General features: G+C 48.7%; 2 protein-coding genes across 5 annotated transcripts in view; one reads left to right on the top strand and one right to left on the bottom strand.

Moving 5' to 3' along the window:
• Window positions 1–277, bottom strand: part of Fanci (FA complementation group I) — a 57866-nt gene extending 57589 nt beyond the window's left edge. Inside the window, exon 1 of one of the 2 annotated variants that reach the window (XM_042278422.2) lies at window positions 143–277. The gene's annotated coding sequence lies outside the window, so the exon portion shown is untranslated. Of the gene's footprint in view, window positions 1–98 lie in introns of both variants that reach the window. The other variant, XM_042278426.2, reaches the window with a different exon arrangement.
• Window positions 5–25134, top strand: Rlbp1 (retinaldehyde binding protein 1). 3 transcript variants are annotated; one of them, XM_042278444.2, is made up of 14 exons: window positions 5–117; window positions 615–688; window positions 2633–2747; window positions 6161–6324; window positions 6750–6943; window positions 11677–11857; window positions 13539–13651; window positions 14346–14374; window positions 14607–14735; window positions 16864–17068; window positions 18926–19104; window positions 22600–22758; window positions 23982–24092; window positions 24283–25134. In XM_042278444.2, the coding sequence occupies exons 8-14, from the start codon at window positions 14363–14365 to the stop codon at window positions 24439–24441; spliced, it is 954 nt and encodes a 317-aa protein (XP_042134378.1). In that variant the 5' UTR covers window positions 5–117; window positions 615–688; window positions 2633–2747; window positions 6161–6324; window positions 6750–6943; window positions 11677–11857; window positions 13539–13651; window positions 14346–14362; the 3' UTR covers window positions 24442–25134. The 3 variants fall into 3 exon arrangements, with proteins under 3 accessions (XP_042134378.1, XP_006970093.1, XP_042134386.1); XM_006970031.4 differs by lacking the exon at window positions 6161–6324 and having other exon boundaries at window positions 26–117; XM_042278452.2 differs by lacking the exons at window positions 6161–6324; window positions 6750–6943 and having other exon boundaries at window positions 26–117.
• Window positions 25135–26857: the final 1723 nt, after the last annotated feature.

Here is a 26857-nt window from a genome sequence, read left to right as displayed (position 1 = left end):
GGTGGGGCGTACCATCTAGATGACCGGCGGGGGGGGGTGCGGATCATTGCGGAGTTCTTGGTCTAAGTTCGCGGGCGGGGGAGGCGCGACCTGCTTACCCGCTTTGAGGACCCCAGAGTGAGCATTCCCGTTATGGTCTGACCTTGCCAAGCTTTCCTTGAGCTCTGTAGTTGAAGACAGTGCGCAAGGGATTGAATTCATAGATGGCTTTTCAGGTCTTTGCGTTGGAAGCACCTGAGAGGCAGAGGGAGCCCTCAGATTTCATCCTGTCCTTGGGGAGGCGAGGCAGCACTAACCTCTGCTCTCTTACATAACCTCAACGCTTAGCTGGTACTTTCCCAGAAACAGTGAATGTTCGATACATAGTTGTTAATAAGCACCTGACTGTAGAGTCAAGATCAATGGAGCAGTGGACCGAGGTTCTATTTTAGATGGAGGGTGCAGCTTGTGCCAAGTGCCCAGAGTCAACAAGCATGTGAAGCATGTGCTTAGGGTGGTTAGAAGGGAAGCAGAGGCATGTACATTTCCTTAATATTGGTGACAGCGGGTGGGGGGGAGGGGTCGGGGATGATGATGATGAATGTATTCACATTGTCTAATCACGTCCTTTTCAGATGAGTGCCCCAGAGAGTTCAAAAGAAATGATGAGCTGAGTGCGGAGGCCCTAAGTAGGAACCCTTAAGAAGTTGTAAGTTGTCTGTGGTAGTGGTCTAGACTGTGGCAGTGGGGACGGAAGGGGTGGGTGATGGAAAGGCTTCAGATTTGATAGACATCAGGAGTGCAATGGGTCCTCTTGGCCAGCTCTGGAAGAAACAGCTGCTGGAAGAAACGGATGTTTCTCAGCTGTCTTCCTTTGCTCCTTCTGGGACTCCTCTCCTACAGTTCCGTCTCAACTTTGAGCTGTGAGATGTAGCTAAAACCCAGCAGCTGAGTTTGAGGATGGTTCCTGAGAGGAAGCCTTTACTTTGCTAAAGAACCAGATAACTTCGTCCATCTTCACACAAAACCCTCTTTCCAAACTCCTTCTAGGACTGGACCATTCAACTCTAAATCTGTCGGCAGTCTGTGTAGCTTAAATAAATTCATTAGCACCCCTGAGTTTCCATTTGTGCATCCCAGAGCACTTACTGAATTGTTTGCATGAATGTCTACCCAGTAACGTGAATAATAGTATCTATGTTTTTCATTAACATTAAGTTTTTTTGTTTTTTTTTTTTTTGAGACAGGATCTCACATAGCCCAGGCTGGCTTCTAACTTGCTATCTCACTGTGGCTGGCCTTGAACTCCTAATCTTCCTGCTTCTACTTCCCAAATTGCATATGTGCCACCACACGTGGCCAGCATTAACGGTGCTAGTAAGATAAAGGATAGATTCGGGTTAGTACCTGCAGTTTCCACTCTGATGCAGACTTCCTTAACTAAGCAGCTAATCTTTTCCCATTCAGCTCACCAGTTAGATTCCCTGTGTGGGTACTTACAGGGTCTTGCTCATCTGTGGTCCCAGTGCTGGGGAGACAGAGACAAGAAGGTCTCTAGGGCTCACTGGCCAACTAGTGTAGCTGAGTTGGCAAGTGCCAGACCAGTGAGAGACCTTGTCTCAAAAAAGGGGGGTGGGAGCCGGGCGGTGGTGGCGCACGCCTTTAATCCCAGCACTCGGGAGGCAGAGCCAGGCGGATCTCTGTGAGTTCGAGGCCAGCCTGGTCTCCAAAGTGAGTTCCAGGAAAGGCGCAAAGCTACACAGAGAAACCCTGTCTCGAAAAACCAAAAAAAAAAAAAAAAAAAAAAAAGGGGGGGGGGGTGGAGAAAAGAAAAGTGGATAGAGCCTGAGGAATGGAACCGGAGGTTGTCCTCTGGCCTGTATTTGTGATGATGTCTTTCCTGCATGAATATGTATGAGTTTGCCCAGTGCATGCTCCTGTGCTTCCTGGGGAAGACACTGCTTTGGGAATGATCCCCCCGTGGGCTCCTTACTTGCTGCAAATATGAATCTCCGTGTTCCTCCATCTCCTGGTTGTGCACAGCGACTTTGTGCTCACCAAAAAGCAGCTTGGTTGCACGTACAAGGAGAGCCAGTGATGTGGCCAACACTAGAAAATATAGCCAGCACCAGGTATGGCGACACATGTCTATCATCCCAGCTGGGATGAGGCTGATGCAGAAAGATGGGGTGTGACATAGTGACATCCTGTCTCAAAACCAAAAATTAAAAACTAAAAAAAGAAAAAAAAAAAGAGCTGAGTGGTGGTGGTGCACACCTTTAATCCTGAGTAGGAGGCAGAGGCAGGCACATCTCTGTGAGTTTGAGGCCAGCCTGGTCGACAGAGTGAGTTCCAAGAGAGCCGGTGATGTTACACAGAGAAACCCTGCCTGGAAAGACTGAAATAAATAAATTAATTAAATTATATTAAAAAAAAAAAGAAATGGAGCCCGTTGAGAGCAGGTTTACGATAGTGGAATTACAAGTGTTTTCAAGGTTAGCCAGCGTGCAGGAGAGCCTAGCAGGAATGAGCACGGTGAGGGTCCAGAGAAACAGTCTGAACGGAGGACTGCCGATATTCCTGCTATGGAAGGGACGGGGTGCACCTACTGTGGACACCCACCCTGAAGGTTTGCCACCTGTCTTCTCCACAGAGCCGCTTCTTGGCCACCCACAGCGCCTCACACACTGGTGTGCCCACTCTGCAGAGGATGGACCCCAGAGGATGGCCTGCATGGGTTGGCGGCAACCTTGAGGATGTCTAAGGAGGTACCGAAAACATGTTCTAAAGAGGACATGTGGGCGCTGGTGGGCACTTTTTCCAGTTCCCTGAACTCTGGGAAGGGCATGACCAGAGAAGGGCCAATGGGGCACTTGCTGGAAGCCCAGAATCTTCAGTAACCTGGGCTGAAGAGCAGCACCACTTGAGAGGATCGGCACGGAAACGTCAAGAGCCCACACTTAACAGTGTTGACTTGCAGCAATCTCAAACGTTACAAAAATGCAATGGGGAGGGGTGTGTGGCTCCATTGGAAGTGTTCTTGCCCAGCAGGCATGAAAACCCAGATTCCATCCCCAGCACCGCTGCCTTAGGGTTTCTATTGCTGTGAAGAGATTCCATGACCACAGCAACTCTTTTTTTTTTTTTTATTCTTCCTTCACTCCACACACCAACCACAGTTCCCACCCCTTCCCCCTCTCTTACTCCCACTACCCTACCCCCCATCCACTCCCCAGAGAGGACAAAACCTTCCCCGGGGAATCAACAAAATCCAGCATACCAAGCTGAGGCAGGACCAACCCCCCACACCCCCACACCCCCACACCAGGCCAAGCAAGGCATCCCACCTTAGGGAATGGACCCAAAAAAGCCAGTTCATGCTCCAGGGACAAACCCTGGTCCCACTGCCAGGGGCCCACAAATAGATCTAGCCACACCACTGTCACCCACATTCAGAGGGCCTACCTCTGGTCAGCTGTTCCCATGGGCTTCCCCATCATGCTCTTGACCCCCCCCCCCTCATACAAACCCTCCTCCCTCTCTTCAACTGGACTCCAGGAGCCTCCTGGCCCAGTGCTTAGCCGGACCACAGCAACTCTTATAAAAGAAACCATTTTAGTTGGGGCTGACTTCAGTTGGTTCAAAGGTTTAGTCCATTGTCATCATGGTGGGACATGGTGGTGTGCAGGCAGACATGGTGCTGGAGAAGGAGCTGAGAGATCTGTATCTGGATCTGCAGGCAGCAGGAAGTGAGCTGGCTTGAGCTTCTGAGATCTCAAAGCCCACCCCCTAATGACACATTTCCTCCAACCAAGCCACACCTACTCCAACAAGGCTACACCTCCTAGTAGTGCCACTCCCCATGGACCAAGTATTCAAACACATGGGTCTATGGGGGCCATTCCTATTCAGACCACCACATTCCACTCCCTGACCCCCATAGGCTTGTAGCCATAACATAATGCATTCAGTCCAACTTCAGAAGTTCCCCTAGTCCAGAACAGTCTCAAACTTGTTTAAACGTCCAAAGTTCAAAGCTCTTTTGAGATTTGTGCAATCTCCTAACTGTAATCCCTTGTAAAATCAAATGAAAAAGTCAATCACATACTTCCAATCACATTCCATATAATGGCACAAGATATACATTACCATTCTAGGAGGAAAGGGAGTATATCGAGGAAATACTGGACAAAAGCAAGACCAAAAACCAGCTGGGCAAACTCCAAATTCTGCAGCTCCATGTCTGATGTGAAAACTCTCTTCAGATCTCCAATTATGTTCAGCTTTGTTGACCCCAACACACTTCTTTCTCTTGGGCTGATTCCACTTCCTGTTAGCAGTTTTCCTCAGCAGAGATTCCCTGGCTCTGGCATCTCCAACATCTTGGGGTCTCTAAGGCAATCCATGTTTCACTTTCACAGCTTCACACAATGGCCTTTCTAGGTTTCCATACAGGGACACCCCTGACACATGCCTGGCCTCAGCAGCTTCTCTTAGTCCAGGAGGCAAATTCCATAGCCCCTTTCTTCTGTCCTTGACTCTAAAACCAGAACCACATTATAATTGGAAGTTTCTGTCCCGCCAGCAACTCCCAAATACCCAGCAGCCGCTTCCCAAATTACCACATGGAGGTTTATATTATTCATAAATGCTCAGCCAGCAGCTCGGGGTTATTACTAACTAGCTCTTACACTTAAATTAACTTATAATTCCTGTCTATGTTTAGCCACATGGCTTGGTACCTTTTGCTCAGTATGACATTCTCATCTTGCTTCCTCTGCATCTGGCTTGTGACTCCCGAATCCGCCCTTCCTCTTCCCTCATTTTTAGTTTGGTCTCCCTGCCTATACTTCCTGCCTGGCTACTGGCCAATCAGTGTTTTATTAAACCAATTTAAGTGACAAATCTTTACAGTGTACAAGAGGATTATTTCACAACACCACATAGCTGAAGCTGCCAAGTTCTCCTGCTTGCTGAGGCTGGAATACAACCCCCTTGTTCAATTACATCTTCACCAGCTTTCTGATTTCAATGGTTTCCTTCAGTGCCTAAGCTTGGATGTCCTGAAACTTGCTCTGTAGACCAGGCTGGTTGCAAATTCCAGAGACTGACTGCTTCTGCCTCTGGAGTGCTGAGGTTAAAGGCATGCATACCATACCTGGCTATAAGGTTTCTTTAATTCCTTTTCACAAGTTGGAAGCTTAACTGGGTGGGATCTTGCCCTGAGAGATCCCTTTTTCCATTTACCATCAGGCTTTTCTTTAATCTGTTTATCTCCTTGAACACAGGACTTAGCCCCATTCCATTTCCAGGTGCCCCCTTTCTCCTTAAACTGTACATTTTGTATTTTTCCTTGCTCATCTTGCTCCTTTTCATTATAAATCTGCCTAAGAGTGAACATTAATAACCACACAACAGAGTCCATGCCAGACTCATTTGAGATCTCTTCTGCCAATGGAATTAATCCAAAGCTCTTCACTTTAGCCTCAAGCAGACTCTTCAGACAAGGGCAAAAAGAAGCCACATTCTTTACCAAAATATCATGAAAACTATCTCTAGCTCACATACTATAATCCTTCCCTTCTGAAATCTCTTGAGCCAGGCCCCCACAGTTCAAATCGCCCTCAGTACCACTGCCTTCCATGTTCCTGCCAATATGGCCCATTAAGCAGCACTTAAAACATTCCACTGCTTTCCTAACCCAAAGTCCCAAAGTCCACATTCCTCCAAAGAAAAACATGGTCAGGCCTCTCACAGCAATATCCCAGTCCCTGGTACCAACTGTTTTAGTTAGGGTTTCTATTGCTGTGCTGAGACACCATGACCACGGGAACTCTTATAAGGAAAACATTTCATTGGGGCTGGCTTACAGTTCAGAAGTTTAGTCCATTGTTTTCCTGGTGGGAAGCACTGGATGTGGTGTCACACACTTGTAATCCCAGCACTCTGGAGGTGGAGACAGGAGGATCGCAAGTTCAAAGTCACCTCAGTCACAAATCCTGGGCTATGTGAGATCCTGTCCTACATATCCCATCTTTAAAAAAAATAGTTATGAGACATATCAACATACCCATATTCAGATCATTATCAGACCAGGGTTTTCACAATACCAAGAGTAGAAACCAACCAGAAGTCTTCCACCCAGTGCGTAGATGACTAAAATATAGTTTATTCCCTCAAGGGACTATTATCTAGTCTTATAAAGGAAGAAAATTCTGACACGTGCTACAACATGGGTGAACCTTGAAGACGTGATGTTCCTGAGTTTCCATTCTTCTGCTCTTCTCCATGAATCCACAGAACTGCTGTGGCCAAGAATATGGCAGCTTTCATGTTGTGAATCTGGTGGGTGTCTGATCCTCACGGGGTCCTCTAGCAGCTCTCTGTCCTCAAAGTCAGGTCCTGGCCTGCTGCAGCTCTCCCTGGGGGGTTGATAAGCAGCACATGCTATGACCTTGCAGCTCTCAGCAAGAATCGCTTTCTCTCCCTGGGCTCTGCAGCTGCACCCTGGTGCCCAGACCCTAGATAACCTTGTCTATAACTCTTGTCAAGTGCTTGACTCCTTCTTGACTCATGGTGTGTAAGCTACATCAAGTGATGTGGAACTTACCTTACCCCTCTGAAAACCTATTAAGAGGTAGAAATTCCCTTTGTTTTCTGGAATTGATCTCTCTCTCTCTCTCTCTCTCTCTCTCTCTCTCTCTCTCTCTCTCTCTCTCGGCTGCCTATGGTGTAATGCTGTAACTCTTCTACCATTCTGGAATATGAAGGCATTTGAAGGTCCTTTCAGGACCTACATTCGTGGCCGTTTCTCCTAATGCCGCTCTCCTTAGACTGAAGGTTTGCTTTCCCACTTCATGCCTGATGCTGTAATTCTTCTAATGAGGCTCATCTGAGGGATGACGTCATCCTGGCTCCATATCTACAAGCCTGTAACATCAGTTACACTGTAAACTTGAAGTGGGTAAGTTTAATCTTCTGTGGACCTCTCTTTGGGGCTGGGCATACCTGCACACCACTAGGGTTTCTAGGGTTCCTCTCTGTATGTTTTGTGCTAGATTCGGGCTAGTAAGAGCAGGTTGTCATAAAGCAGCTGTCTTAGGGTTTCTATTGCTGTGAAGAGACACCATGACCACGGCAACTCTTATAAAGGAAAACATTAAATTGAGGTGGTAGCTTACAATGTCCGAGGTTCAGCCCATTATCATCATGGTGGGGCATGGCAGTGTGCAGGCAGACATGATGCTGGAGAAGTAGCTGAGAGTCCTACATCTCACAGGCAACAGGAAGTGATCTGACTCACTTGGAGTAGCTTGAGCATAGGAGACCTGAAAGCACACTCCCACAGTGACACACTTCCTTCAACAAAGCCACACCTACTCCAACAAAGCCACACCTCCTAATATTGCCACTCCCTTTGGGGACCATTTTCTTTCAAACCACCACAATAGTCTTCCTGGCTCAGGCCTGGCACCCAGTATTCTGTACATTAAAAGTGGGAGCTGGAGGGATGACTCAACTGTTAAGAGTGCTTGCTGTTCCTGTAGAGCATACAAGTTCAGTTCCCAGCACTCACTTCAGACCGCTAATAACTGCCTGTAACTCCAGCTCCAGGGCATCCTCACTGGACTCCTCAGGTACTTGTCCATGCACATACCTCCCCCTTACATACACATAAAATTAAACAAAGTTTTAATGTTAAAAAAGAAATCAAATTATTGGGCTGGCAAAATGGCTCAGTGGGCAAAGAAGCCAGATTTAGAACATGAAAGCTGCCGTGTTCTTGGCCAAAGCAGTTTTGATGGATTAATTAATGGAGAAGAGCAGAATGAAAATTCAGGAATATCATGTCAAGGTGCATCCATGTTGTAGCATGTAGAAGGAGAGAGAGAACTGATTGTGGCAATTTGTCCTTTGTCTCTACAGGTGTCATGTGGCATGCAGGCACACGTACCCCTAGACATCTGGGATCAGCTATTTTGTGCTGATTCAGAGCTCCCCCACCACACACATATGCAATGTTAGCCATCTTTGTTGTGGGGTATTCACCAGAGAAGACTGCTCGGACATGGGTTTAAGCCAATAGAAAGTCTTTATTAGTGACTACATTAGGTATTGGGGATCCCAGTGTAGCCCTGAGCCTTTCTCAGAGTGAGCTTTTAAGCACAAAAACCATGTTCTGGGTTGACACACTTCAGTTAACAAGAACAGTTAGCCAGAAGTGGAACTTCAGAAGCCAAAAAGCAAGTTTAGAACTTTAGAGACTTTCCCAGAACTATGGACCTGCTAAGTGCTGAGTTTTACAGCCTAAATGGCACGTCCACCATGAAGTCAGTTGTGCTAAGGTCTCTGTTACATCTTGGTCCATGCAGGATATCCGTGTCCTCACCATGTTGTCTAAACATAAACTGGCCCTTGTGGACCTCTGTTCCCTACAGCCTGTTCGTGTATATTCACATGCATGTGCATGTGGAGACCAAAGGTCAACCTCAGCTGTTTGCTCCTCGGCACAGCTCTCCATATTGTTTTGAGGCAGTCTTGCATCAGGACCTAGGGCTTGCCAGTAAGGCTAGGCTGGTCCATCTGTGAGCCCCAGCCCCCATCCTGCCTCTTCCTCTCCACTGCTGGGATTGCAAGTGGCTTTTTACATGTGCTCTGGGGATAACCCCAGGTCCTCATGCTTGGGTGGAAAGCACTTTAAGGACTGTAGAGGTTTTGAAAAGGATTTCTTTACTTCGGGACTTTTCAGAACCTTTACATTATTTACATTCATTGGTAGTTTCTTAGAAGAACACATTGTTTGTAACGTATTTCAAACCTAGTAATCCGAAGATCCCCCCAGCCGCAAACTCATTTTTTTTGTGTGTGGAGTTTTTGCAGTTGTGTGTGTTCTGGAACACTTGAGGATACTATCACATTACTCATTTTGGATCGTGTCTTGTCACATCACGTGCTGTTCCTTTTGTGGTGGGGGCGTCTAAAGCCAGTACTGTATTGTTATATAATTATTTTGTGTATGATCTTGATCTAGTAAACTTCAGGGACAGTGTTTCATTCTTCTCTGGATTCCCAGTGTCAAACGTAGTAGCCACTCAACAAATGTTGGTTGAAAGATCACCCCCATCTGTTGGTGCCCCAGAAACACAAACTGATCATCTGTTAGTGCCAATCAATAATGACACCTGGAAAACAGAGCAGATCCTACCAGCCACACCAGCCACGTGAGCACGTCACCACACCAGAGGGAACCCCCTCATCTGGGGCTATAAAAGAAGAGCACCCCAAGATCAGCATGTGGCCACCATGTCACTCAACCACTCGTTACAGTCCTCACCCCGGAAAACTGTCCCAGTGACTGTCTTCTGACCTTGCCCCTCAGGTCCCGCTCACTCTCCCTTGTGCCCATGAGATCCCACTTCAAACTGACCCTTAAATAGCTTCCTGAACTTGGGTCTGACACCTGGGCCTCAGAACAGTTCTGCCCTTGGGTTCCTAAGACTTACTGAACACCTTTCTGAATATTGCAGCCTCTTTAACCCTTTCATGGCCATTCTGTTATATACATGTATATATACATACATATCTATGTATATACACACATATATGTGTGTGTGTGAGATCTAAGGGTTAATATTGGTAATTAAGGTTGGAATAAAATTCTCATGATTGTCTATGGCCAACTTTTCAAGCAAAATTGAAATTACCTGGGAAATTGCAGCCAGCAAAGCTGTGATTTTTATTTTTACTCGATAAATTTTGACACCAGCATGTCCATCTGGTTCTGCTCCTGACAGAAACGTACTGAGAGATGTTCACACTGATACACTGACCCTACAAATGCAAGCCCCCGTCCCTCCCTGTCTTCCGTCAGCTGGGGCCAGGCAGGCCAGAGAGCCCAAGGGTGTGTGCCAGTACCCAGCATAGGTTTGTGGGCCAATGAGGACAGGGCCACCATTGTTCTAGCCAGAGGAGCTGGAGGTAAACAGGACTCTTGGGATGGGAGGAGGGCAGGAGGGGGCAGGAGAAGGGCTGCGATCAGAAATCTGTGCTGTGGTTCTTCCTCCCCAGATGGGCTTCGTGCCTGCTGGTGTCCTGAGATGTTCCAGGCGAGTGGTTCTCAGCCTTCCTAATGCTGTGACCCTTTAATCCAGTTTCATGTTGTGCTGACCCCCACCCATAAAATTATTTCGTTGCGACTTATAATAACTGTAATTTTGCTACTGTTACAAATTGTAATGTAAATATCTGATATGTGACCTCCCCCTCAAAGGGATCATGGCCCATACTCTGTTTAGAGAACTGATGCTCTAAACAGCCTTCTTCTATTAGGCCATGTTACGGACTTCACAGCGCTCTTGGTATACAGGGATGTTTCATAATGAAGCCCTTTATTCAGTCCTGACAGAGCCTCTTAGCAGTTCAGGGGGCAGCCTGGCCCCTTATTCTTATCATCCCCGGTGAGCCTCACATCCAGTGAAGTTCCTTGGGGATCACAAACTGCCACAGCCAACAGAAATTCATTCTCTAGAATCCGGGAAGCTGGTGATCTGAGACCAAGGTGATATCCAGTGATGTCACCTCCTTAGCGTGTGGGTAGCTTTGTCTTCTTTCCGTGTCTACACATGGTCCTTCTTGTGTAAGCCCCAAGCTGTGGTGAGATCAAAAACCCTTCGGTGGCTAGATTCCAGAGAATGACCTGGGTCCAGGTACTCAACCCTGCCCTGAGCACCACCTCTAGGAGAGAGGACCAAAGGCGGGCTGCTTGGGTTCAGACTCAGGTGAGCTCAATTAAAGAGAGCTTCCCAGTGGTGGAAGTAGGGAGCTCCGTGACTCTGGAATCCCCTGCAGAGAATGATCTAAAGGACTTGCACCCCTCATACCCCGGTGCAATATTAAGGCAGAGGCTGGGTGTCCCCTGCTGAGGGCTGTTCAAGAGTTCCTGGCTGCCCTGGGGGTCGGACATGTTCCCTTCACCGAGGTGCCCACTGATTCTGCACTGGGCACAGCTGCTAGCTCTCCGGAACACTTCCCAGGGATCAGGCACCTGAAGGGGGTGCTGTGTGGCCCTCTTTGGTCTTCCCCACAGCCCCAGCCTGGTTCTCTAGAGGAGGCGGAGAAGTAACCTCCAGAAAGGGGATGGAGCAAGGACTGGAGAGTGGGCAAGGGGGACCTACTGGAGCAGAGCACACTTGTTTTCCTCCCCTTTGAGAGGTTGGAGGATCAGAAGTTCAAAACCTCCCTGGGCTGCGTAAAATGAAAGGAGGCGGGGGTCCGAGGGTGTGGTTTAGAAATAGAGTTCTTACATGTGTCAGGCCCTGGTGCAATCCTCAGCGACCCACGAACATATTCAAAAGAGTGGGAGGTGTGGGTTGGGGCCGGCTTAGGATACACAGCAGGTCCTCCCCTGCTCAGCTTCCCTCTGCATGTGGGAAGTGGACCATAGGGCTGGATGGCACTGGTGCTCACATTTACGATTTCTCTTATTTCTCTATATGTCCTCCCCTCTGTGGGGAGGGAGTGCTCTCCCAGGCTCCCCTGCCTCCCAGTTTGAGAAGAGAGAGGGCAGGGGCATGGGATGGGGCTGGCTCAGATCCCAGAGAAGCGGCTTCCACATGGCTGAACAGAGCTCCAAGCAGAAGCTCACAAAGCAGGGCTTTGATGGTTGTCTGCAGGCTGGGTCTCTCCCCTCTCCCTCAGGACACTTCGCTTGTTTCACTCGGGGCCTCCTGTGAGCCTGATTTAATGGGAAACAGTGGGCCTGAGAAGTTCCTTGTGACACACTAATCCGAGCTTGCTGACCTGACCACACCTCCAAAGGAGGCAGCCTCCAGAGCGCCAGAACAGTTCAGGCGCCCTAGCCCCAAGGAAGAGCTGTCAGGTAAGTTAGTAACAAGGCCTGGCCAGGGAGCATAAGACAGTGTGTGTGTGTGGGGGGGGGGGGGTTGGGGGGGGTGAGTAGTGAGAGGTGGGGTGGGTTCACCATTCTCAGATTGCTCCGTTTGCCTGTAAAGTGGTGTGAGCCAGACCTATCTGTAAAGTGGTGTGAGCCAGACCGATCTACAGGCAGACTCAGCACATATAAATGTGGAGTGCCCAATTCAATTAGGACTGCAGATGATCAAATACTTTTTATGTCCTGTATTTGTAATTAATATGTATTTTATTTGTCAATTCTAAATGGCAGAGAATATCGATGTGGAGCTGGGGGGAGCATGTTTTCATTACATACATGTCTACAGCTCATAGATAAGTGCTTTTAAAAAAAGAGATAATTGCCTCTCTGTGCCAACTTCAACCTTATATTTCTAAGGTCTGGGTCTTGTGCTGGTGATCTGCTTCTCTGGCTAGGGGTATCCACTAATTTTTGAGTTCTTCAGACGTCTTGCTTTGCTTTCTTTTGTTTTGTTTGTTTGTTTGTTTGTTTGAGACAGGCTTTCCCTGTAGCCCTGGCTGTCCTGGAACTCTCTATGTAGATCAGGCTAGCTTCAGACTCAGAGATCCAAGTACTGGAATTAAAGACATGCATCACCTTGTTTGTTTGTTTGCTTATTTGTTTGTTTGGTTGGTTTTTTGGTTTTTCGAGGCAGGGTTTCTCTATGTAGTTTTGGTGCCTGTCCTGGATCTCACTCTGTAGACCAGGCTGGCCTCGAGCTCACAGAGATCCACCTGGCTCTGCCTCCCAAGTGCTAGGATTAAAGGTGTGTGTCACCGCCACCCGGCTCACTTTTAGTTTTTTTGTGATAGAGGCTGGCTTTGAACTCACTATATAGCCAAGAATAACCTTAGCCTCTATCTCCTTGCCTCTCTCTCCCAAGTGCTGGGATTCTAGGTGTGTGCCACTATACTCGGCTCTTGGTCCTGATGCTCACATATTTGGATGTCTGTCTGCTTTCCAAAAAGTTGGCTTGTACTTGGTTCCTATGGGCAGACTCCAGCCCCCAGAATCCCCTGTCCTTGCAGGGCTGTGGTAGGGACAGATTCAAAATGTGGGAGACCCTCAGATATTCTCCGGGACTCTCAAGTTTCAGTGTGACTAGAAGAAAGGGAGAGGGGACTCTGTTGCAGAGCAAGGCTCCACTCTAGGCTGTGTCATAGAAACCCTGTGGTCTTTGTGACAGTCACCTTTGGTGGCTGCTATCGTCTTCAATGTGCTTCTCGGTCTCCGACGAAATTAAATAACTCGCCTGTGGTCACACAGGTGGGAAAAGCCAGATTCAAATCCAGACCTCTCCAACCTACAAGGTTTCTGTCACTAGCTCCCCGGGGAGTTTGCACAGAGACGACATGGCTGGAAGCATCACACAGACTCAGTGTCAGGGAGACACAGGTTCAAGTCCCAGCTACTCACCAACTATGAGGGGCTGAGCTGACTGATGGAACCTGGTGGCAGGTAGAAACAGAGTGATTAGAGATCCTCACAGTCACTGGGGACACGTAGGCCTGGGAGGGGAAAACCTGGGAGCATGTGAGCCATGACTGAAACCCGCTCTGGTGGCCCAGGGCTGCCTGTGTGTGTGTACATTACTTAATTACATCTCGTAACCCTTCCATCCCAACAGGGGGCAGTCAAGAAATCACACAATCTGCAACTGTGAGGGACAGGGTTCGAACCCGGGTCCCAGATCCAGCTGCCCCAAGCTGCTCCTTGCTGTTTACAGGAGTCACAGCTCAGGTATATCTCCTAATCCCCGGCTTCCTTGGGTTATGCTACCTCGGAGAAGTCACTTACTTCCCCGGCCCTGTTTTCCCTTAGATAAAAGAGGAATGGCGTTACCATGCCTGTCTCTGAGATAATGAACTTGGAAGTTCTTAGTGTGTCACGTAGCTCTGAGCACACACTCAGGACTGATGGTCTAATGGCTCACCATGGCTCCTAAGAACGAATGCACTGGGGATAGAGCCATCCACTGGGCTGAGAGGTTTCTGGGGTGCCCATTTGTGCTGGACAAGGAAGGCTGCAGAAAGGAAGAGAAACTGCCTTACATTGTAGTGACCTGACCCTGTAGCTGAGAATGGGGCCCAATTCTGGCTAGCCACAGCTGAAGAGTAGGGTATTAGTGGTGTGCTCCTTCCAAATGCAGTGTTCCCAAAGTGTAGCCCAGGGACCTTTCCCTTCAGAGCTGGGTGGGAAAAGGGGGGCCCTCTAATTTTAGCCCGCTAGTTAGAATCATAGGGGCCAGGACCCATGCATGCATCTGAATTTCTGCCAATCATCTAGCTGTTGGGAAGGACACGGGTGCTTGAGGTTCTAGGCCAAACACAGAAGGTTTCTCCAACATCACTGCAGTCCTGACTTCCTTGGCTGCTGGGGACAGGCCACCTGGAGAGGCCAGGGCAGAGCAAACGCGTTCTCTCTTTTTCCTCAGTGTCATCGAGAGGCAATATGTCAGAGGGGGTGAGTAGCCTGGGGTCTTCTTCCCTGGTCCCCTTCCTCCCTACACCTTGGCAATCTCTCTGGGGTCCCGATCCATCAAAGGGAGGAGGCTTAGCAAAGATCTTGGCCAAAGGTACTATGCAAGATCTCAGCAGGTCCATAGGCCAGTGGTTCTGGCTACTGGGGGCATGGGGGGGGGCGGGGGGGGGCAGGCAGAGCCATCCTTCCTTCGACATGACTCCTTTCTGCCCAGGTGGGCACATTCCGAATGGTCCCTGAGGAGGAGCAGGAGCTCCGCGCCCAGCTGGAGCAGCTCACAACCAAGGACCATGGTCCTGTCTTCGGCCCGTGCAGTCAGCTGCCCCGCCACACTCTGCAGAAGGTGAGGCGCTGGGGTGGGAGCGGGTGGAGGTGCTGGCTGGGACAGCCTGGTAAGGAGCACAGTAGGGGTGGGGTGGACATGACGGAACCCTCTAGGTCATCCTGGACACGAGAGACTGGCCTATGCTAGAGACTATCCTAAAGGTCAGAGCTATTGCAACAGCTGGGTTAATCAGTACTCAGACCCCCTTAATCTGAGACTCCAGCCTGGAGCCTAGGGGCCAGGGGCCAGCCTCAACTCAGGTGTAAGGAACACTGCTTCAGGAAAGCGGCCCTGGTGAATGGGGGTAAAATGGCTGTGGCCAATGGAAAAGCACGAGGCTCACGTTCTAGGACCAGACACGTTCACCTTGCTCTGTGGCCTTGAGCAAACAGCTTTCCATCACTGCACCTGGCCTCCCTGTGCCTAGGAAATGTGAATATAGCAGCTGGACTAGCTAGCGGCTGCCAGGGCGAAGGTGAGACGTGGCTGAGATCTGCTCCAGGCTCTCGTCTCTGCGTCAGCTGGTGTCACCATCGGCAGGTGCTCTCAGGTCGTCCACATTCGACTTCTTTCTTCTCCCTTGCCCTTCATGCTGCCCAAAGGAAGTCCTCACGGCTCTTCCAACCCAGCAAAAGGAAGGGCAGTGGAGCTCTGGGGCTGAGGCAGGCTGCTCTCTGATGGGATGTGTCACCTCTAGTCGCCTCAGCCTGCCCTTCTGGGAGATGGGCATAAGAACACTAACTGTGCCGTGTATGGTGGTTCTGTGATCCCAGCCCTTGGGAGACAGAGGTTGGAGAAGTATAATTTTAAAGCCAGCCTGGGTTACATAGAGAGATCCTGTCTCAAAGGAAACAGAAAATAGGATTGGGGGTGTGGCTCAGTTGACAGAGTTGTCCAAAGTGCAGGAGATTCTGTATTCCACCTCCAGGGTCACATAAAACTGGGCATGGTAGCTAATGCCTGTAAACCCGGCATTTGGGAGGTACAGGCAGTATCAGAAGTTCAAGGTCAACCTTGGCTATATATCAAATTTGAGGTCAGCCTGGGTTAGAGACATTGTTTCAAAAAAAAAAAAAAAACAAACCTACAGCCAGGTGCGGTGACAAACACCGTTGATCCCAGCATTTGGGAGGCAGAGGCAGGTGGATCTCTGTGAGTTCGAGGCCAGCCGGGTCTACAAGGCAAGTTCCAGGACAGACAGGGCTGTTACACAGAGAAACCTTGTCTTGAAAAACCAAAACCCAAAACAAAAAACAATAACAAACAAACAAACAAAAAATGCCAAAACAAAAATAAGGGCTTGTGTGAGGTAGCTCATTGGCTAAAAGGCATTTGCCATCAAACCTGACCAAATGAGTTTGATCCCAAGGACCCACATAGTAAAAGGAGAGAACCAACTTCCGCAAGTTGTCCTCTGACTTCCACATGAACGTCACAACACACACACACACACACACACACACACACACACACACACACGCCCCCTAAGTACACATGTAAGAATAAATAAATGCAAAAGGCAATTAAAGACACAAAACAATAATTAAAAACAAAACAAAGCCCCATAATGAGTTGTGGCAAAAATTAAAAACACAGTAGTTTAGGCATGGAAAGATGGCTCAGTGATTAAGAGCATTTTTGCTCTTGCAGAGAACCCTGACTGGATGCCTGGCACCCAGTGGTGGCTCCCAACTCTTCATAACTCCAGTTCCAGGGGACCTGATGTCCTCTTCTGACCTTCTCAGGCACAAGCACACATATGGTGCACAGACATGCGTGCAGGCAAAACACTCACGTATACAATGAATGAATTCAATCAATTAAAACACACACACAATGTATTTACAGGACTGAGCAGCGTGTGGGGTAAGAGCACAGAGCACACGGGCATTTGCTGGAAACACTTGTTGTTGTCAATGTCTGGCAAACAAATCCAGGCTGAGCCCGTTGACTCTCTCCAGATGCCTATGGGAGAGCGGGATGCCACTCCTTGGCCCTTGAGGGCAGAGCTGCACAGGCGTAAGACCCACACTGCAGCACCCTGGGCACGCCCAGCAGGCCCACTTAAATGTGAGCCTTTTCACATGCCCTGTTCCTCACCAGCACCTATCCGTAACTTCTGCCCCACCCCCACCCCCCATTCCAGGCCAAGGATGAGCTGAATGAGAAGGAGGAGACCCGGGAGGAGGCGGTGAGGGAGCTAAAGGAGCTGGTGCAGGCACAGGCAGCTTCCGGGGAGGAGCTGGCCCTGGCGGTGGCTGAGAGGGTACAGGCCAGGGACAGTGCCTTCCTCCTGCGCTTCATCCGAGCTCGCAAGTTCAACGTGGGCCGCGCTTATGAGCTGCTCAAAGGTAAGGCCTGCATTGGAGGACTGGCCATGCTAGCTGGGAGGAAGTTTTGAGGAGGGTGTCGACCCTTTCCACACTAAGAAAACTCCCTCATGCCATGAGGTAGTCACCGTCGGTGGGGCGTTTACCCACCAACCCCACAGTTCCCCGGAGTTTTCTTGAGTGCGAGCAGCAGGAAATGTTAGATAGAAGGATTTAGATTGTGGAGATAAACAGATAGAAAATACGGAATCGCCTCCAGAGGGCTTGGAACCTTTTCCAATGGGCCCTGACTGTCTCTGCCCCAGGGTATTTTTAGAGACGCCAAGGGGTGGAGCCAAAGACCTCCTCCCCCAGCACAGCCAAGTGCAGACCATCTCAGACACCTGCACTCAGGCCCGTGGTCCTGATCATCCTCTATTCGGACCTGCTGGGTAAAGCCACGAGGAACCTGAAAACGGGCTCCCACAACTGTTTCCATATCCTTTGTGTGTGTGTGTGTGTGTGTGTGTGTGTGTGTGTATGCACGTGCGCATGCATGCGTATGGTATGCACACACCCATGCATGTGTGAATTGAGCAGTCCTCAGGATCACTTGGGCTCTGTTAGTTGATGGATGGATGGATAAATGAATAGATGGTTGGACAAAATTAGATGGTCAAGAACAGATTACAGATTCCTAGAAGACTCTCTTCTCTGTCAGTCTTGGAACTCAGTGAGTAGAATTCAGGTACCACATTTAGACAACAAAGGAAGGTGTTTCCTTTGTAGCTCCACCTTTGGCTTTGGAATGTTCCAGATGGTGAAGCTGTGCCTCCTCCATGCACTGCCCTGGCACTAAACCTTAACCCCAGTGGAACCAAAGATGGTGCTTGCCTTGGGACTGGGGAGCTGGGACAGAACTGCCATGGCCCTGCTGGGTGGAGAAGACATTTCCTGAAGAAATCGTCTTTGGTGTCTATAGAGAGTTGAAGCAGGTGGTCTGCAGCCTACTGGCTTTCCCTTTTTACCTTTCTCCTGTGTCCCCAAATGTCGTCAGTGCCAGGGCCCCCCACTGTTTTAGGTCAAGGAGCGCAAGCATCCCATGCCGTTGTGGAACTTACGTTCTATTGGTGGAAATAAGAAACCTGACAGAGAGAGTACATAGGTAGAGTTTGAGTGACAGAGGTAAAGGACAGAAGACTGAAGCTGGAAGTGAAGGTTCTAGAAATGCTCCCACTCATTTCTGAATGAGGGACACCTGAAATATAAACCCCGAGGAAGCCAGGCATCTGAGTAACGGGGCAGAGGATACAACAAGGTAAATGTGAGGTAGGATAAGGCTGGAGTGTTCCAGAACAGCAGAGAAGTTGTTGGCAGTTTCTTGGCAATTGCCCCCTAAACCCAACCCCTGGGCCCCAGGTTGGGGGTACAGATGGCCACATGAAGGCAGGGACCTGTTCAGGGTAAGTAAGAATGGCATTTGTGGACGAAGTAGGTGCTGCTAGAATTAGGAAGGGCCCCCGAGTCTAGCTGGGGCCTTGGGTTTCCTCAGCACTGCCCACCCACCCACCCACCCAGCTGACCCTGTGCCCAGCTGACAGTCTGTGCCTTGTCCCCAAGGGAAGGAATGTAGCACATATGATTACCTTCTTAAGTAGGGCCGTACGTCATGTCTGCGCAGCTCACAACGGGGACATTGTGAAGCATGTGTAATTGCCACAACATCGGGGGGAGACAGGCCAGTCTTGTGGAAGGGAACCACGGGACACAGACAGTTGGAAGTCCTGTTACGGACAGACAGCAGCCAGGCCGCTGATTCTCACCATGTGCCACCTGAGAAGGCGGGTGAGCGTGGCTGGAAAGGCTGCCGAGATGGCTGCTTGACTCTTCCTCTTCCAGGCTATGTGAACTTCCGGCTCCAGTACCCTGAGCTGTTCGATAGCCTCTCCATGGAGGCCGTGCGCTGCACTATCGAGGCGGGTTACCCTGGTGTCCTCTCCAGCCGGGACAAGTATGGCCGAGTGGTTATGCTCTTCAATATTGAAAACTGGCACTGTGAAGAGGTCACCTTTGATGAGGTCAGCTGGGCTCTCTGTCCTAGCGCTTGTCTTTAGTGTTGGGTTCCCCAGGAGGCAAGGTCCGTGGAGGGACAAGGGCAGGCGGTCACCTGCCTCCAGGCATTTTCCAAACAGGGAGAGAATTCCTAGGCTGTTCCAGGACAGCTGGGAAGCCCAGCAGCTCTGCAAGTGGAGCCCACTGGCCTGGTTATGCCCAGCGATGCCAAGTGGAGGCAGCAGCTGTGGGCCGTGAGCTGACGGAAACCTTGCCAAACACTGAAAGCTGAGAGCAACAGAGAGATGGGGATCAGAGGGCTGTGGGCTGGAAGGTTCTGGAAGGTACAGGTTCTGTCCTACTCAACACCTGCTTACGGTACGTTCACAGGTCTAAGCCCTTAGGAAGTCTGATGAAGGGAAAAAACAAAGGATTTTTCTTTATTCCTTATTCTTTCTTTCATTTTTCCTCCTTTCTTGTTTGTTTTGAAACAGAGTCTCAGGCATCCCAGGCTGGCCTTGAACTCACTATGTAGTTAAGGATAGCCTTCAAACTTCTGCTCTCTTGCCATGCAGGGGTTAGAGGCATGTGCCGACATGCCTGGTTTTATGCAGTGCTGGGGACCGAACCCAGAATTGCACACATGCTAGACAAGTCCTCTACCAAGTGAGCTAAGTCCCGGCCTTCACCTGTGTTCCTAAGAATACTAGTATATGTGAATAGAGGAGACTGTTTTCTTCACCTTTTCTACTTTTTAAAATTAATTAATTTATTTATTATGTATACAATGTTTTGCCTGCATGTATGCTGCAGGCCAGAAGAGGGCACCAGATCTTGTTATAGATGTTTGTGAGCTACCATGTGGTTGCTGGGAATTGAACTACAGGACCTCTGGAAGAGCAGCCAGTGCTCTTAACCATTGAGCCATCTCTCCAGCCCCAAAATGTTCACCTCCATTTATTTATTTATTTATTTATTTATTTATTTATTTATTTATTTATTTATTTATATTTATTATTCATTTAATGTATCTGGTGCTCTATCTGCATATACACGTGCGTGCCAGAAGAGGGCATCGGATCTCATTATAGATAGCCGTGAGCCACCGTGTGGTTGCTGGGAATTGAACTCAGGACCTCTGGAAGAGCTGCTAATGCTCTTAGCCGCTGAGCCTTCTCTCCAGCCCCCACCTCTTCTACTTTTTTGACCCCAGACTTTAAGAAGAAATTAGATTGCACTGGCCAGCCCTTCGCTCTAGTTCAATGGTGATGGAAACAGCCAGCATCCCTACCTTATGTCTGCTCTTATTAAGGGTGTTACTAGGCCTTCTCGGTAAGCAAGACACTAGCTTTAGAATTAAAACTTTAAAAAAGAAAGACATATTATTTGGGGAGGAGGGTTGGAGAGATGGCTCAGCAGTTTAGAGGACTTGCTGCTTTTGCAGAGAGGACCTGAGTCCTGTTCTCAGTACCCGTGTCCGGCAGCTCAGTCTCCTGTCACTCCAGCTTCAGTGGAACCAACATCTTCATCATAAATGAATGATAATAAGAGTAAAAATGAGCCAGGCAGTAGTGGAGATGTGCACCTTTAATCCCAACTACATAGACAAACCCTGTCACATAATAAACAAACAAACAAATGAAACAAGTAAAATAAAATGTGTGTATATATATATACAAAGGCCTCTCTACATAGTCCTGGCTGTCCTGGAACTCACTATGTAGAACAGGTTGGCCTTGAACTCACAAAGATCCAATTGACTCTGCCTCCAGAGTGCTAGCTAGGATTAGAGGTGTGCACCACCACAACCTGAAAGATTTATATTATTTTTATTCATTCATTCATTAATTCATTTATTGTTTGTTTGTTTTTGTTTTTTGAGACAGGGTTTCTCTGTGTAGTTTTGGTGCCTGTCCTGGATCTTGATCTGTAGACCAGGCTGGCCTCGAACTCACAGAGATCCTCCTGACTCTGCCTCCTGAGTGCTGAGATTAAAGGCATGTGCCACCGCCATCTGGCTCTTATATTATTTTTAATTGTGTGTGTGTGTGTGTGTGTGTGTGTGTGTGTGTGTGTGTGTGTGTATGTGAATGCTAGTTCCTGGGAAAGCCAGGGGCATCAGGTCCCCTGGAGCTTGAGTTACAGTTCCAGGCAGTTATGAGCCAGCTACCTGATGTGGGTACTGAAATCCAACTCAGGTCCTCTGTAAGGACAGCAAGTTTTCTTAATCACAAAGCTGTCTCTCTAGCTCCAACTGAAGGTATATTTTTTTAAGAAAAAAAATGTAGAAAAATGCATTTTTTGTATTATGTTAATAGTATCTATTCTTTTTAGAATATACAAAAAATTGCAAACAAAATCATCTATAATTCTGCTACCTAGTTTTTTTTACCACTATATTCTTCCAATTTATTTTACACACACACACACACACACACACACACACACACACACACTTCTTATAACTGTGGGATCATCAGTCATTTTTGGTGGCACAGGCCTACAAACCCATCTACTAGGGAGGCTGAAGAAAGAGGACTGATTACAAGTTTAATTAAGGCCTGCCTGGGCTGTAGAGTGAGTTCAAGGCCAGCCTAAGTCAGTTAGTAAGACACTGCCTAAAAATTCAAAGTAAAAAGAGATGGTGATATAGTTTAGTATTTGCAATACCCCGGGTTCAATCCCCAGTACTGAAAAAGAGAAGGGGGAAGGAAGGAAGGAAAGGAAGGAAGGAAGGAAGGAAGGAAGGAAGGAAGGAAGAGAGACAGCGAGAGAGAGGAGGGGAGGGAAGGAGGAAGGAAGGATCAGGGAAGGGCAGATATCACAACAACAGGCAGGGTAATGGTGGTCAGAACTGCAGTAGGAGGAGCTGTTGTTCAAAGCTAGCCTGGACTAAACAGTTTTCAAGGCCAGGCTGAGCTACAAAGTGAGACCCTCTTAACAAAACAAAACAAAACAAAACAAAACAAAACAACTAAGGGCTGGAGATAGAGCTCAGTGGCAGAGTGCTTGCCTAGCCCATCCAAGACTCTACCATTGATTTCTGGCACCAACAGACAAACCAAAGCATAACAAAATCAACAGGAGATTCTTCTGTGCCCTGTCGCGAAGAGTTCCCCATACTGTTAATGGTTTACATCATTTTCACCGCTCCGCGATGTTCCATGGCTTACATTCCCCTTCATTTCCCTCCTCTCTGACTGGACACTCAGGCTGTTTCTAGTGCTTTCCAACATCATAAGAGTGCTGGGATAAACTCTGTGGCTTCTAATCGTGAACGTGACATTTAATGTTATTTTATTGGCATGTCTTCTGCGAGGGGGAGGTCCTAGATGGACATCTGCGGCAAATTCCTGCAGTGAGGCATGTGCCGGGGGCTCTCCACTCAGGACCCCAAGCTTTCATCACCACTGTGGGGTGGATCTTAAACCCTGCTCCCTGTGCTTCAGGCACGTTCTGATGCTGGAGATCAACTCGGGGGCCTCCTGGCTGAGCCCCATACCTAGCCTCTGTGTTTCTAGATCTTGCAGGCATACTGTTTCATTTTGGAGAAACTGCTGGAGAATGAGGAAACGCAAATCAACGGCTTCTGTATTGTCGAGAACTTTAAGGGTTTCACCATGCAGCAGGCAGCGGGGCTCCGCCCCTCGGATCTCAAGAAGATGGTGGACATGCTCCAGGTGAGACCTTGGAACCTGTCCCATAGGAACCTTGGGGAGGCTTGGCCTGGTTTCCCAGTTTCCCGGTGCCAGAAGGGACCTGAGGGGTGAGCAATCTAGTGTCCTACAGAGCAGTGACAGCCGTCATCCCAGCCACAAACACTTGCATGGTGATTGAGTGTGCTAAGGACATGGGAATGATTTCATTGGCTCCTTGAGAGGGTTCTCATCCGTATCTTGGGCTTCATCTCACAAACCTGGAAACTGAGGCTCAGAGGTTAAGTGACTTTGCAAGGTCACACACAGATAAAGTGGCAGAGGCTGGAGTTGACTCTCTATGAGTGATCCTGGGACCTTAGGCTGTCTGGCCGTGTATATCCTGCTGCCTCTTTTTGCTTGTGAGTTTATCCAAGGAAAGGATATTTCTAGCCCCTTCTGATTCCTTCATAGACAGATAGCCCCCAGGCTCCTCTTTGAGCTGCCTTATATTTGCCCGACGTGTATTGGAAAAGGGGATGTTGGGTATGGGTATGGCAGTGCCTGAAGGGCAGAGGCATGACAAGGATGTCCTTATGGTCGATAATGGTTTGTGGTCTACCCAGTGGACAAGTGGTTTGAAAAAAACCTCAATCCCCCCCGGATGGGGATACTGTTCTATTGCCTGCACTGGCCACTGTGGCCCATGTCTGTACTTCTAGCGCTCAGAAGGAAGAGGTGGAAAGATTGGAAGGTCAAGGTCGTAACTCAACTATGTCATAAGGTCGGCTTTGGACACATTAGACCCTGTCTCACAAAACCAACAAATAATACCAACACACACACACCAAATACCAACACACAAACACGGAACACACACACACCCCAAACACACAATCACCAAATAATTAAATAAGCAAACATACTACTTCATCCTTTTTTTTTTTTAAATTATTTCTAGGGTTTCATTTCTGTCTCTGTTTTACATCATGGGATGGCTTTAGGTTGTGTAACTTGCAGGGTTTCCTCCCTACACCTTGGAGCCAAAGTGAAGTCAAGGTTCCCTGGCGGCAGGCCCCGGCATGGGCTATCCTCCAGGGCAACATGTGATTGATGTTGGACAAGTCAGTCCTCACTCCATGGGGAGAGGTTGTGTCTGTGTCTGTCTGTGCATGTGTGTGTGAGAGCATGTGTGTGTGTGTTGCTAAGTAGGAGCCTCTGAGACCACCAGGGCAATGGGTTGGGGGGATCTCTCTCTGTCACTACAGGATTCATTCCCAGCGAGGTTCAAAGCTATCCACTTCATCCACCAGCCATGGTACTTCACCACCACCTATAACGTGGTCAAGCCCTTCTTGAAGAACAAGTTGCTACAGAGGGTAAGTTCACGGCTGCCTCCTGAGCCTTCCCGGATACCGCACACTGGTCCCAAGTTGAGTAGACAACCCCGACAGCCCCGCATGGAGGACTGTTGAGAAAGACATCTCCAGGCAAAGACGTCACGCAGCGGCTCTGTCCTTCCCTCCTGCCTCTTCCTCCCACTCAGTTGTCCTGCTCACTTTCCTTCAGGTCTTTGTTCACGGAGATGACCTGGATGACTTCTTCCGGGAGATTGATGAGAGCATCTTGCCCGCTGACTTTGGGGGTACGCTGCCCAAGTATGACGGCAAGGTGGTTGCTGAGCAGCTCTTTGGCCCCAGGGTAGAAGTTGAGAATACAGCCTTGTGAGGAGACGCCCTGCCATGTGACCTGTTAGCATCCTAGCCCTCCCTCAGCTCTCCTGAACCCGAGGCTGGGAACAGGAATGCCTGAGGTGACTGGGTTCCCCAGACTTCTCTAGGTTTAGGAGAGCTTGAGGGGCACCTCATCCCAACCTGACATAGAAGGTCGCCAGGCGAGGGGATGCCTTTAAACAGCAGACTTGTGAGGCAGTTATGGTCCCACCCGCCTCTGCAGTTATAGGGCAGTGACCTTGCGAGAAGTTGGATTTCAAAGACCAGTTAGGCTTCTCCGTGATTTCCTTTGTAATCGCTTTGATACTTAGGGTCTGCAAGGCGGAGTTGAAAGCCCACTCACGTTCTGTAAAACGAAGAAGGGGAGGAGGGCTTGACGCGCTAATGATTTGACAAACGCAGCAGCTGTAGGCAGTTAAGGGGTTTCCCACGCAGAACTGCAGGGAGGGAGCAGCTTGCATTTGGGGCGACCTGCTGCTGAGTGACCCAGGCGCTAAGAGCTTTGGATCTTTCCATGGTGGAGGTCGTGTCCCTTCCTCTCCACCTATCTTAGGGGTGGTCCTCGGGGTGGGTCCCCCTTCACTAGACTCTCTCTTTGCCTTGTTGGATGGGTTTGACTTAAATTCCTATCTTCTCTGAACACTTAGTCCTCGACAGACAAATAAAGTCATTCTTTGTCTTGTGTCAAGCTCTTTCGCGATGAACTTATGGCTCATTTAGGGTTCCAATGGCTGGGATAAAACAGTGACCCAAAGCAGCTTGGGGAGGAAAGGGTTTATTTCATCTTAACAGGTTGTAGTCCGTCAACCAGGGGAGGCAGGGCAGGAACTCAGGGCAGGAACTGGAGCTAAGGGCATAGCGGAGTGCAGCGTACCGGCTTGCTCGTGACTTGATCAGCCTACTTTCTCATAGCACCCAGGACCACCAGCCCAGGGTGGCCACCCCCCACAGGGAGCTGGGTCCTCCCACATCCGTCATCAATCAAAATGGGCCCCACGGGCCAATCTGGTGGGGTCTTTTCTCAACTGAGGTTTCCTCTCCCAAAAAGACTCTAGTTTGTGTCAAGTTGATATAAAACAAGTTGGCACAGCTTCCTTTTCCCAAGTCTGTGTGTTTTGACAAATACAAATGTTTTCCTCCTATGGAGTTGGCTTCCACAAGTGCACAGCGAATTTTGTGCGCTCATTTTTTGTAACTAAGACTTGCTGTCAGAGCCTCCTCTGCTTGCTGGGCACGTGATTTCCTCTTTGGCTGGCATTGCCTCATGGGGTATGGGGCTCCTAAGTGTTGATTGCTCCTTCTTCCAAGATGAGCTCCCGCTTTCCAAGCTGGTAGCAGACATTCCCTCCTGTGGTCTGGCCAGTGGAGGTGGCCTCAGGTGAGAGCTGACTGGCCTGGTTGATTGCCTGCATACCACCAGGTAAGTAAGAGTCATTAGCTCTTGCCTGTGGGGTCACTGCTTCATTAGGTACATGAAGAATTCTTGGTGCTGTGTAAACAGAAGTTTCTGTCTCCCTAGCAACTCCCAAATACCTGGCAGCTGCTGCCCAAGTAATTGACTCGGAGGCTTAATATTACTTATAAATGTTTGGTCGATGGCTCAGGCTTTTTATTAGCTAGCTCTTACATCTTAAATTAATTCATTTCCATTCATCTATGTAGTGCCACGTGGCTGTGGCATTACCAGTCTGTTGGCATGTTGCTTCTTGGGTGGCTGGCTGGCTAGTAGCTACTATAGCATGAGACTCTTAATCTCAGGGTTGGGGGTTTGGGCCCCATTTTGGGCCCCATATGTAGGTGGAGGTTTCTGTGTGTTTAGAACCTTTTTAAAGCCTTCTCAGGTCTTATGTGGATCTACACCAGGTGGTGGGTGCCAGTGCTGTGCACCTATTGGGGGACTTCAACTGTTTCCTGAATTCTGAGGTCAATCCCTTCTGCTTTCACACCTTTGAGAATTTCTCTGACCCACAAGCTCTCTTTCTTATATTTCAGTGAGGCTGTTATAAATATATGGCAGTGGCATATGCCCATCACTCGGGAGGCAGAGCGAGGTGGATGTCAGTGAGTTCGAGGCCAGCCTGGTCTACAGAGCAAGATCCAGAACAGGCACTAAAACTACACAGAGAAACCCTGTCTCAAAAAACCTATATATATATATATGAACACACAGTACATGAATATACATCTCTTATTTTCCTTCTTTCTTTTTTTTAAGACAGGATCTCACTCTGTAGCCCACGTTGGCCTTTTACTTGTGGCAATTCTCCTGTCCCAGCCTCCTGTGTTGATATTATAAAATTTACCACTGTATGAATTCATTAATTTTTTTTTACATTAAAAATTTATTTATTTGTATTTTATGTATGAGTGCTCTGCATGTATACCTGCATGACAGAAGAGGGCATCATATC

This window comes from Peromyscus maniculatus, chromosome 1 (assembly GCF_049852395.1).
Source record: "Peromyscus maniculatus bairdii isolate BWxNUB_F1_BW_parent chromosome 1, HU_Pman_BW_mat_3.1, whole genome shotgun sequence".
In the NCBI taxonomy this organism is placed as follows: domain Eukaryota; kingdom Metazoa; phylum Chordata; class Mammalia; order Rodentia; family Cricetidae; genus Peromyscus; species Peromyscus maniculatus.
Note: the sequence above shows the minus strand (reverse complement) of the source record. Positions and strands in the feature narration are given on the sequence as shown.